Here is a 12,803-nt window from a genome sequence, read left to right as displayed (position 1 = left end):
CCCCCCCCCCCGAGTGTTTCCACTTAACGAGAAAACCTGGAAATGATAGAGAATTTATTGTTTGACCTCGAATTTTACAAATTTTTAGAAGAGAAAACTATCCAGTCACTGGAAATATCACAAACTTCGTTTCAAATGATATGATGTATTTTAAAATAAATTTAATAATATGAATTAATTAGTGATTTTTAAAATTGAATTTTAGTTGAATTATTAAAAATTAAACAATTCTTGATTTTACAAGATGAATCTGTTCAAAATTAAATAATTTACCAATTTTAACATTAAAAATTAGATAAATTTTCAACTAAAATGATCAGTCTTAAAACAAAAAAATTTATTTTTAACTAATGAGTTCAATTTTCAAACGAAGTCGCTGAGTTTTCAAACGAAAAATGTAGTTGATACTTCAACTAAAAAATATTTATTAAATTATACTAAAAAAACAGTAATTTTAACAAACAAAAAAGATGAATTTTCTACTAAAATAGATGAATTTTTAAAACACCAAAAAGACGAATTTTCAACCAAATACAGGATTTTGCAATCAAATAGCCATATTTTCAACTACAAAATGAATTTTTTATGAAAAATATAGTTCATATGTCAACTAACAAATATTTTCAATTTTCATTTAAAAAGAAGTGGAATTTTTCAAAAAAATTAATTTTTAACAAAACACTTGCAATTTTAATTTAAAAAAATGTGTTTCTGACAAAACAGATGCAATTTCAAACCAACGCCAAATAATCGAATTTCCAACCAAATAAATGATTTTCCAACTAAATCGTTGAATTTTCATCTAAAAAAATGAATTTTCAAGCGAAAATAGAATAGTTAAATTATTTGTTAAAAATGAATTTTCAACCAAAAATCGAATAGTTAAAATTTCAGGTATAAGGATATATTTTCCTGAATCCCCAACCTAAAAAAAATTAATTTTCTACCAAACAGTTGTATTTTCAACTTTAAAAAAATCAAACTTTCAAACAAAAATGGAAGATTTAACTTTTCAATTATAAAATTTTATCTTCAGCCCAAAAAAAAAATCATAATTTCATCACAATATTAAAATTTTCAAGAAAAGAGATGAATTTTCAACTAAAATCATATATCTTCTAGCAGAAAAATTAATGATTACAAAGTAGCTCAACTTTCAACCAAGTAGTTAAATCCTCAAATAAAACAGAATAATTTTAAACCAAACAGTTGCATGTTTCACAAAAAAAGATAAATTTTCATATTGACGTCTGAAATATCCCGATAAATCATGTTACCGCCACTGAAAAATTATCGAAAAATAAAATATTCGAAATCTAATACCGAATTGGGAAATTCCCCATCAGAACATTCTTGAAATAAAATTAACAACATTACAAAATTCACGAATTTAAACAATTGAGAAAAATGAATAATAAAATAAAATAATATACTTATATTTGTTGAAAATATTGGTTATTATCTAATTTATTTATTATTAAAACTAGTTCTTAATTGTTTACGTTCGGAAATTTTCCTGTATCGGCAATTTTACAGTATAGGATATTCTGTAATGTCGGCAATTTTATTTTTCCGCATTTTTCAGCCTTCGCCCCAAATTGACACTTTGAAGTTTACAATTTTAATTGTTTGGGGAAATAACAATTGAAGAATTAATTCAGGGTGGCCGCTGAACTGGAAAACCGGTAAATGGCCGGGAATTTTTTGAGACCGGGAAATGACAGTGAATTTTTTTTACCGTGAATTTGACAAATTTGTAGAAGAAAAATCTGTCTACGTTCGATTTCAACAGTTTTTAAATAATTAGTTGAATTGTTATGTTTTTTAATTATGCTATTATTTAGCTTACAATGCGCAATTCAAAATTGTTTTATTTCAACAATTTTCGATTTAAAATGTTTATTTTTAAGCTTACATTTTTAATTTGAAGAATTTTTAAATTCTTTCTTAAAGACTTGAACAAATAAAAAATAAAAGCCTTTGATGTTGAAAATTTTGGATAAAAAACATTTTTATTGAAATACATAAATTATATTAAATTTATCTGTACTTTAAGTAATAAAAAGTGAACAAGAACGATTTGACAAAACGATTTTAAACCAGTTCAAAATTTAAGAATTTTCAGATTTTAGTGTTAAAACTTAAACGGTTTCAATTTGAAAGTTTTAGTCATTAAACAAATGTGAACGTTTCACTGAAAGTTTATCAACTATTTTCAACTTAAAAACACCTTCATAATAATATATTCTTAATTAAACGATTTTATTTAAATTAAAATATTGTTTCAGTCTAAAGCATTCCATTTTTAACCCATTCACTTTGAAAATTTTAATTAAAAAAAAAATGAATTATTGAATATTTAGCAATAATTGAATTTTTATTCAAGACAAGTAAATTGAAACTAAATATTTAAAAGCCTGGAATCGTTAAAATTTCGAAGAGCCTTTTAAACTTTGAACGTTACAATTTTAATTGTTGCATTTGAAAAATGCTTCATTTGTAAGTGAAATTTTTGAATTTTGGTGTATAATTCGCAAATGAACATTTGTAGAAAACATTTGAGTAATTTTAAGAGATATTTAGGAGTTCTAAAAAGATTAAAAATGATCATGCAAATTTAGAAAGTTTTCTTTAAATCTTCTAGAATCTTTTTTGAAAATTTAGTTTGAATCTTTAAAAAACTTTTAAAATATTCTCTTAAAATAATTTTTCAAAATGAAAAATTATTTTTAATTCTCCTATGAATCTTAAGAAAATTTTTTTATTCTTTTGAAGCCTTTTACAATTCTTGAAAAGATACTCATTTTTTTGATTAAAATCTGCGGAAATCTACATTTTGTTTTATATTAGGTTATCATTTTAAGTTTTATATTAAGTTTGAATATTTTCAAAACTTCTACATATCTCTTAAAATTACTCAAATTTCGCCTGCAAATAATAAATGTTCAATTGTTATTTATACATCTAAATTGTAAAGAAATTTTCTACAATTTGCAGGATTTTCTGAAAATTGTAGAAAAAATTCAATTAATTTTGACAGATATTTAGAAGTTCTGAAAAAATTTGCAAAATAATTAAAAATTTAAAACAAATTTAAAACAACTTCTAGATTTCTCAAGATTTTGAAATACAATTTTGTAGCTTTCCAAGGATGTTTAAACTATTTAAAAAGAAAATAATTCAATTTCAAATTTGAGAAATGTTCAGTTAAAATTTTTTCAATTTTTCAATTTCTGATGTTTCTAGCTTAAAATTCCTTAAAATTATACAATTTTGAACGTTTTAAAGTTCATTGATTGATTTTTTAATTTAGAGCATTGCAAATGATTGCGTTCAAAATTATACAGTTCCATTTTGAGTGTTTTCATTTGCAGCTCAGTTTTTACTATCGCAAGTGGAAAATTTTTTAGCTTTAGAATTCCATTTTTTAAATTTCATTGACCGTGAAAAATGTTTGCGACCCGGGAAATGACCGGGAATTTATTTCGTCGATTAAAATGTTGACCCTGTAATTGTTTGAAACGACTTAAAATTAAAGTAATTTAAATTCTAACATAAACAAAAATAAAATTAAAAAAACATCAAATTGTTCAAAATGATATAATTTGGAACATTTACAAATTTGTTGATTCATTTTTCAAAATAGAGCATTGAAAATAATAGCGTGTATTTTATACGTATACATTATTGAACGTTTGAAGTATAAAAAGTTTTAGCTTCAACCATAAAAATTTAAAATGCAAGAGTTACATTTTTACTGCTTTATTTTGTACTGCATTTTTGATTACTTCAAATGAAGATATTTTCGAGTTTTAATTTTTTAATTTCAATGACCCTGAAAAATGTTTGCTAATCGGAAATTTACCGAGATTTTTTTTTCTAGATTAAAACGAACACCCTTTTTTATTTATTTATTTCAATTGAATCAATTCTAAGTATAGGCTGTTTAGAGAGCAATAGATTTGATTTATTTAAAATTTTCAGAGGCTTGATGCATCTCCATGAAGAGATTCCGGCTAATAAAGCAGACGGATATAAACCGGCTGTTGCTCATAGAGATTTTAAGTCTAAAAACGTGCTTATAAAAGCTGACATGAGTGCATGCATAGCTGATTTCGGCTTAGCACTGATATTTCAGCCTGGCAGACCTTGCGGTGATACGCATGGACAGGTGAGTTAATTATTAATTAACAGCATTATTATGCGCGGCCTCTAGCGCTTGGGAAATGTTGCATTGACGATTAATAATTAAAAGTAGATTACGATCATTGCTCTTTGAAATTGTAAAATTTTAATTAACATCTTAATATTAAACGTTTTGTGATTTCAAAGGAATTGAACTTGAAATGATCAATTTAGATATGGGACCGTACTTAAATTACGTAATTCGAAAAATCTTTCTCGTGAAGATTATCGTGTTAGTTATAAATTTTATTGTTTGGTTGCAAATTTAACAATTTTTTCAAAAATATTTCCTTTTTGGTTGGCATGTTCAACTATTTTATTAAAAATTCTTTTTTTTTTTTTAGGTTGAAAATTCAACTCTTGCTTTGAAAATTTGTCTTTTTGATTTAAAAAATCACCTATTTTAGTAAAATTTTCATTTTTCTTGGACAAAAATGCAGCTGTTTGGTTGGAAATTTAACAATCATCTTAAAAAGTAATACTTTTTGGTTTAAAATTCGACTATTGAGCAGAAAATTAACTTATTGTTTACAATTCTTATTTTGATGTTGGAAAGTGAACTGGGATCTTCTCTGGATGAAAATTTAACTATTTTTTCTGGTTCTTTTTTAATTCATCTGTTTGAGAAGAAATTTCATCTTTTTTGAATAATAATGCAACTGTTCTGTTGAAAATTCAACTCCTTTTTGAAAGTCGGTCATTTTAATTTTAAAATTTACCAGAAATTTTTTTATGAGAAAAATGTTATATATAAGAAATATTTATCAGAAATTACATCTTTTTTGGATAAAAATACAACTATTTGTTTGAAAATTGAACCATTTTGTTCGAATGATATACTTTTTGGTTGAAAATTCTACTGTTCTGTTCAAAATTTATATTTTGATGCTGAAAAATGAACTGAAATCTTTTCTGAATCAAAGTTCAACTTAAAAAAATGTATTTTTTTATTAAGAATTCATCTGTTTTAGTACAAAATTCAGCTTTCTTGGATAAAAATGCAACTAGTTGGTAGAGAATTCGACAATTTTATTTGAAAGTCACGCTTTTTTTATTAAAAATTCGTCATCTTGGATTGAAAATTCAATTTTGTTCATACAAAATATCATTATTTAGTAAAAATTAAATTTTTTCAATAAAAATGCAACTTATTTGAAAGATTAACTTTTGAAGGGAATTAATCTTTTTTAATTTAAAATTCAACTACTTGAGTAAAAGTTAAATTACATTGTTAAAAATTAACTTTTTTAATTGAAAGCTTATTTCTTGTTAAAAATTTAACTGTTTAGTGGATAAGTCTTTTTTGTGTTGAAAACTAATTTTTTAACTGAAAATGTAACTTTTACCATTTTTTTTAAGATTAATTTTTTTTAGTTGAAAATACTCCCTTTTTGGTAAAAAAAAATAATTTTCCTTGTTTCAAATTTCATTTTTGTTGCATAAAAGTACATTAGTTTCGTGGAAATAATGATTTGTTGAAAATTCGTCTTTTTTTCAATTCAATTAGAAATTATCGAATTGAATTCCATTATTTACAACGGTCTTATAAATTATGCAATCCTATGGTAGAATATGCTAGTTTTCAAATTTTATTATTCGCGCCAAAAAATTACCGACGTAGTGAATTTATAACTTTTTATTGTTCAAGTTCAAGACAAAAGTGCACATTATACGCGGTGCCGTCAAATAAGTTTTATGAAATCATCGTATTTTGTAATCTTGAAGAACTATTACGTCAATGCTACGTCGGACATAGATTTATTCTGCGTAATACCAATTGCGTCAATATCACGCGAGGGATTAGGAGAATTATAATAATTAATAGTTTATTAATATGATTTTTATTATTATTTATTTTAATAACTAGCATCGTTTGAGAGAGAAAATCATTTTTAATACAAAATATAAATTTCGAATAACGATTTATTTTTTAACTTTATTTGTGTTTAAGGTTATATAAATATAATTTTCGAAATATTCTTGACAAAATTTTGAAAGATTTTTGTAGATTGAAGATGATTAAATCATAATTACCATAAAAAAGTTAATTTAAGTTAAATGTTAAGTTAAACCATATAGTTGAATCTTCAACTAAAAAAGATGAATTCTAAACAACAAATGTAATGGCTGTGATATTTTAACTAAAAATATTTTTATTTTAAATCAAAAAGTTTAATTGAATTATAAAAAAAAGACCAATTTTCAACTAGTTTCATTTTGGACCAATAAAGAAAGCAACAAGAGAGATGAATTCTCAAGAAAAATGATGAATTTTCAAGCTGCAAAATTTATTTTGAAGAAAAGTTCATCTTTCAGCCATTTAGTTCAACTTTCAACCAAAAAAGATTGTAGAAGTTTGGAAAAAAAATATATCAATTTTCGTAAATCTTTTAAAGTTGTAAAATATTTGTAATCTCTTCAAAATATACGAAAATTCCTAAATATCTTATAAACTCACTCGAATTATTCCTCAAATTGCCTGAAATTCTTCGACATTTTTGTTTGAAAATGTTGGAAATTCTTTTGAAGTATTTTAAGATATTTTAAAATATTTTCTCATAATTAATTTTTCAAAATAAGAAATTGCTTTAAATTTTATATAAATGTTAAGAACTTTTTTTTATTACATTAAATATTTTCTAATGCTTAAAATTTCTTTTTAAAAATCTTAAAAAATATACATTTAGATTAATTTTTTTTAAATCTTCTCAAGATTTAAACTGTTTTCGAATCTTTTCAAAATTTCAGGAACTTTGATTTTCGTGTTGAATTTTTTTTAAATCATTGGAAATGTATTGAAATATTATAAATTTTCTTTGAACATTAATTTTTCATAGTGCAAAATCATTTTTAGTTTTTCCACGAATCGTACGAAAAAATTTGAATTCCCTTGAAATCTCTCAAAATTCATACAAAGCTTCCAATTTTTTCGTTCGACATCTTGAAAATTTTGCATTTTGTTTTAAATTTCGTAGATTCCTTTGAATTTTCAAATTATTTTTGCATTTTTTCAAAACTTTTAATCTTGCAAAGTTGAACAATGTCGTTTTAAAATATTTTTCATTCTTTTCCGACGTTTTAGGAAATCAGTTGAAAATTTTCCAGGAATCTTTTTCGATCTTGAAAATAGTTTGAAATTTTCACAGGAATTAAAGAAAAAAAATTTATTGTCTTGAAAACTTTCAAAATTCTTAACAAAATCTTCGTTTTCAAAATTAGCATGTACAAGTTTCAAATGATCTTTGAATCGTTAAAAAAATGTCTAAATAACTTTTAAAGTTAGCCGAATTTTTTCGCAGTATTTTGAACCTTACAAACTTACAAATTTGTTCTTTAACATATTCAATATACTTTTTCGAAATTTAAGGAAACTTTTTGACATTTTTTTCAATTTTTTCTTAAAATTTACTTTTCAAAATAAATAATTTGAAAATTTCTCAAGAATTGAAGGAAAAAAAATTTTCACTTGAAACCTTTCAAAAGTCTTTAAAAGCTTAAATTTTTTTTTTAATTTTCAAAAATCTACATTTTGTTTAAAAAAATGGTTAATTATCTCGAGACTTCTATTATTTTCGAAACTTTTAAATAAATCTAAGACTTCTAACTATATTATAAAACAATTCAGTTTTCCTGAATATTTCTATTTCCTACATAATCAAAAAAATTAAATTGAAGTTTTCCAGATTCATTTTTGACATATTTTAAAATCTACAAAATTTTAAATTAATCTTTAAAAATTAAACTATGTAATATATAGATAAATTTTCTCAGAATTTTTTTGTACCTGTAATGACAGTTTTTTTTACCGACACCAAACGTTTATAAATTTCGTAAATGTCAATTAATCATGACCTTATTTATCCAAATTTAAATAAATAAAATTATATTTCTTATCGGGAATATTCGTTAAGTATAGATGACTGCTTTTTTGAGTATGAAATCTTAAAAATTTTCTTGAAAATACAATACATAATTTATTTCTCCCAACTATATTTTAAAACTAGAAAGTAAAGAAGAAGCTCGTAATAATTACAGGTTGGAACACGGAGGTACATGGCGCCTGAAGTTTTGGAGGGAGCAATTAATTTTACGAGAGATTCGTTTCTTCGGATCGACATGTATGCTTGTGGACTAGTTCTTTGGGAATTAGCATCTCGATGTACAATACAAGATGTAAGTGAACAATTTATCTTGTATTCTATTTTTCAAATGTCTTAATAATTATTATTATTGTAAATACTGGCCTCAAGATTTTGCCCCTATTGTACCCTATTTTGCAGCCCATGACGTGACTTTAAAAAAAATTATAATACGATCAATCCTTCAAAGAGTCAGGGATTTTGAAAAAAAGTAGCAAATCAGGAAATTTGTGTGAGAAGTAACTGTAAAAAATATTCAAGGCTGCTATGTAAACACTATCAGTCACTTTTTTCTCAAATCACTTCTTAGTTACATTTTTAAGTGAAAAGATCACATTAGTCATTTTTCTTTCAAAAAATTAATTCATGGGTTAATCACTATTCAATTGAGGTCTACACCTATTTCTGAATTGTATTTAATTTCTTTGAAATATTTCATGGTATTTTTAAAGATTCTGAGAAATTTTTAAGAGATTTCAATAATTTGAAGGGATTTTAATGATTTTGGGGTATTGTTAAAACTTTTCAGGCATTTTCCGAAGTTTTTAATCTGAAATACCTTAGAAAAATGTAAAAAGATTCCAAGGGATTATTGATTAATTTAATTAAATTGAAGGAATTACATATGGGTTTAAATAATTTAGGATAAAAATTTTTCTTAGAGTTTTGGAAGATATGGAACGAATTTATGGGATCACTATGGGTTTAAGATATTTCAAAAGATTTCATGATATTTGATCAAATTTCCGAGAATTTCAGTAATTTTAAGGGATTTTAAGAATCTTAATGTACTTTAATACATTTTACAGGATTTCATGAAATATCATCATAGAATTGCATGGGATTTTATAATATTTTAGTGGCTTTTAAAGAATTTATTCACGAGAATTGAGGTATTTCGTAGGGTTTCAAATATGTAAGGAGAAAAGAAAATGTCCCATATGTTGAAAATGGCCATGCGGCGGCTCTAATAGTAACTTTGTTCTAGTTGTTTTGACTGTTACATGTCTTTTGTGATATTGAGCCGTTACAAACTATTAAAAAAATATCAAGAAAATGGTTTACTTATGTAATTATTGTGAAAATGACACGCTGGATTTTTCTAATAGTGTTTTTCTATTTGTTTATCGCATCATTTCCGTTAATTATCACTCTGGTATAAAAATCAGGTTTTAAAAGTGAACTCAGAGAACACCCGAAGACCCCGAATAAAAGAGTTAAAAGCTTTTTAATAATTATGAAATATATGAGGAGAAATGGTTTCGGTTTTATTTTCAAAGAATAATTTTAAGTTTTAAAGATATGGAAGACTTTGAGTCCATTTTTTTTTTAATTTTTTAAGATTTACACATTTTTTTAGGTAAGCTGAATTTTGTCAGGGATTAAAAAAAGGTTCTTAAAATTCATGGCAAATTTTTAAATGATTGTTTTGGCAAGGAATTTAAAGATAAAATCGAAAAAAGATCAAAAATAATTTTGAATTATTTCCTAAAATCTTAAAAAATTCTGAAAGTTTTTAAAGCAATAATTTTCCATATTACATAATTTTAGAAAAAATTTGAGTAAGTTTAAGAGATATTCAAAAGTTTTGAAACGATTCAAAAATAATTAAAATTTGTAAAGATTTTTAAAGAATTTTGTAAAGTTTCACGAAAATGAAAGACATTTTTTCAGGTTCCTAAGAACAATTAAAATAATTTTTTATTACGAAAAATTAATTTTAAGAGATAATTTTAGAATATTTTAGATGATTTCAATAATAGTCAAAGAAGATTCGGAAAGATAGATAGATAGATTTATTTCTCCATTGTGTGCTTTTGTAAGCTTTTACAATATTTGATGAACCTCAATTACATATTAAGCTTAAATCTAAATTGCTTTTACGTCGTTCGATTTACATTTTTACTTAAATTTAATTCTTCCTTCTCTCTCGCCTTCTTTTCAAAAAACTTTGTCCATTCGCAGATAATGGGGCTCGACAATCCCACTAAGCATTCGGCTACATGTTTCTCTAGTGCTATTCCTGTTCTAGCCCCAATCCAATCCTTAATATCTCTGGATAAATTTGAGTTTGACTGTCCCTTCATGCCGGGACATCTTAGAATGTGAGCAAGATTTTCTTCACTTTCCCCGCACAGTCTGCAACTAGTATCAACATATCCCTTGTTACCCACTTTCCCAACGTTTCCGCATCGGATCCTTGCCCATTGCTCTTTAAGTGAGAAACTTAAATTTGACCTATCCCAATATTCCTCTCTTCCTATATTCTTTTTCCAATTTTTGTATTCCTTACATTAAATTGAGCTATCTAACTTTCTCCAGTCCGACTGTATTTCCTGATCTATTCTCATATTTTTTGCTCCTGCTAGCTTATTTTTCACCTCCTCCTTTCTTATCCCTTTCCAATTCCAATTTAATGATTCGCCATCTCCAACCTGTCTAAACGCTTTCTCAAGTTTTGCTCCCCATTTGGAAGGATTCTTCTTCGAAATCCCCCGTAGTTCCTGTTTTAAGCAAATTTTTGGCCATCTATTTTCCTCCATGTCCATGATTTCTATTAAATAGTTTCCTGCTCTGTTCCTTGTTTCCATTTCCAAACTATGTCTTCCAGATTCGAACCTCCAGATATAGCCTGGGGTGCTTCTATCTAGTCCCATTGCCATTTTTATAAACCCTCCCTGTAGCTTCTCGATTTCTGCTCTACTTTCCCATCCCCAAATTTCTGCTCCATATAAACTTCCTGCTTTTACCAATATATCCATCAAATATAATCTTTCCCCTAGTTTACTTATATTTGCCCTTTTCATAACCCCCCATGCGGCATTTGTGGCTATTCGCGCTTTTCCTACCATTTTTTGGATGTGCTTAGTATACGTTCCTCCTGTCGAGAACCAAAATCCTAGATATTTATAGCAGTCCACTATTTCAAGTTCTTCTCCTTCAATTCTCCAGGATTCTCCTGCCTTTTTCCTACCCCCCTTCCTAAATATCATTACTTTAGTTTTATTAATATTTATTTCTAACTTGTTTTCATTCACATATTTTACTAATTCTTTCAGCATTTCATTGAGACCCTCGGCAGTATCTGCTACCGCGGCTAGATCATCAGCAAATTTGATTCCAAATATTTTCGTTTGTCCTATTACTGTTCCTCCTAAGTTATTTTTTTCCCAGCCTTCTTCTAAGTCTTCTGTAAAAATATTGTATAGAGTGGGGCTTAATGGGCAACCTTGCCTTACGCCTCTAGTTGTTTTAAAGCTATCCGAAATTCCTTCCCCAGTTATTATTTCGTTTGTCGTTTTACTAAAAATTGCCTCGACCATCTTCAGCATTCTGCCTCTAATTCCCAGATTCTGCAATTTGTCTATGAGAATTTTCCTGTCGACTGTATCGAAGGCTTTCTTAAAATCTACAAAGGCCACATACAATTTCCCACCCTCTCGTTTAAGTTTGTTGTTTATAAGTGAATTGAGCAAAAATATGTGATCTCTAGTTGCTCTTTTTTTCCTGAATCCAGATTGACTTTCCCTATATAAACTGTTTCTTTCTATCCATTCTCTAATTCTCACATTCAGAATAGAAGCCAAAATTTTATAACCAACATCTCGTAATGACAAACCTCTATAGTTTTCTTTCGATTCTTCGTCACCGCCTTTATGCAGCGGAAAAATTCTAGCTTTTTCCCAGCCTCTTGCCAGTTTCCCTTCCTTCCGGAAACCATTTAGTACCCGATGCATCTCCTCTGCACATACCTTTGGCAATCCTCTTAAAAATTCTACTGTAATTCGGTCTTCTCCTGCTGCTTTCCCCTTCTTTAGCCTTTTAACTTCTCTAACTACCTCCTTAAAAGTGATATCTCTGTTTAACTCATGTTGTTCGCCTAAAGCAGATCGCTCAATTTCTGCTACTTTACTCGGAGCCTTACTATCATTCACAAATATATAAATATATATAAATAAATATATATAAACCTTTAAGTGTTTCTTCTCCGTTGTCCGCGAAAATTATTAGGTACTCCTCTGCCCTCTATCTCGTTCCAGGTGTATTCTTGATTCCCAATTCTCCATTTCATTCGCTGTGAGCCGCGCTCGTGTCGCCACCTAGCGGATTTGAAAGTTAATATCGGGCGTGTGTATTTACATGAGACTACATGGGCAATAATACAAAAATATGTAAGAATTTGTTTAAACATTAATCTTTTAGTTTTACTAATAGTGTGGGAAAAGTTGGGAACACCAGCGATTAAAACTTCTAATAAAAAACTTGTAGGTATAAGATTCCGAACTTAAAAACTCTACCTGTCACATAGCTAGAAGGTTAAGTCATTCAAAAAAAAAATGTATTTCAAAGAAATACACAATAATAAAAATAACTTACATTGGAGCTTGTTTAAAGTACAATTGTCACCTTCTTAAATTATAAATCTTCCAGGAAAAAATTTTCCATTTTTAAGCATAGTTTTTTAAAATGCAGTTCTCA

General features: G+C 26.7%; 1 protein-coding gene across 1 annotated transcript in view; it reads left to right on the top strand.

Moving 5' to 3' along the window:
- The window catches only part of LOC117178999 (activin receptor type-2B), a 30,925-nt gene that overhangs the window by 10,902 nt on the left and 7,220 nt on the right, over window positions 1-12,803 (top strand). Inside the window, exons 6-7 of the mRNA XM_033370609.1 lie at window positions 3,985-4,171; window positions 8,221-8,358. Coding sequence (XP_033226500.1) covers window positions 3,985-4,171; window positions 8,221-8,358 — 325 coding nt within the window. The remainder of the gene's footprint in view (window positions 1-3,984; window positions 4,172-8,220; window positions 8,359-12,803) is intronic.

This window comes from Belonocnema kinseyi, chromosome 8, assembly GCF_010883055.1.
Source record: "Belonocnema kinseyi isolate 2016_QV_RU_SX_M_011 chromosome 8, B_treatae_v1, whole genome shotgun sequence".
In the NCBI taxonomy this organism is placed as follows: Eukaryota; Metazoa; Arthropoda; class Insecta; order Hymenoptera; family Cynipidae; genus Belonocnema; species Belonocnema kinseyi.
The sequence above is the reverse complement of the archived record's forward strand: the minus strand, read 5'-3'. Positions and strand labels throughout refer to the sequence as shown.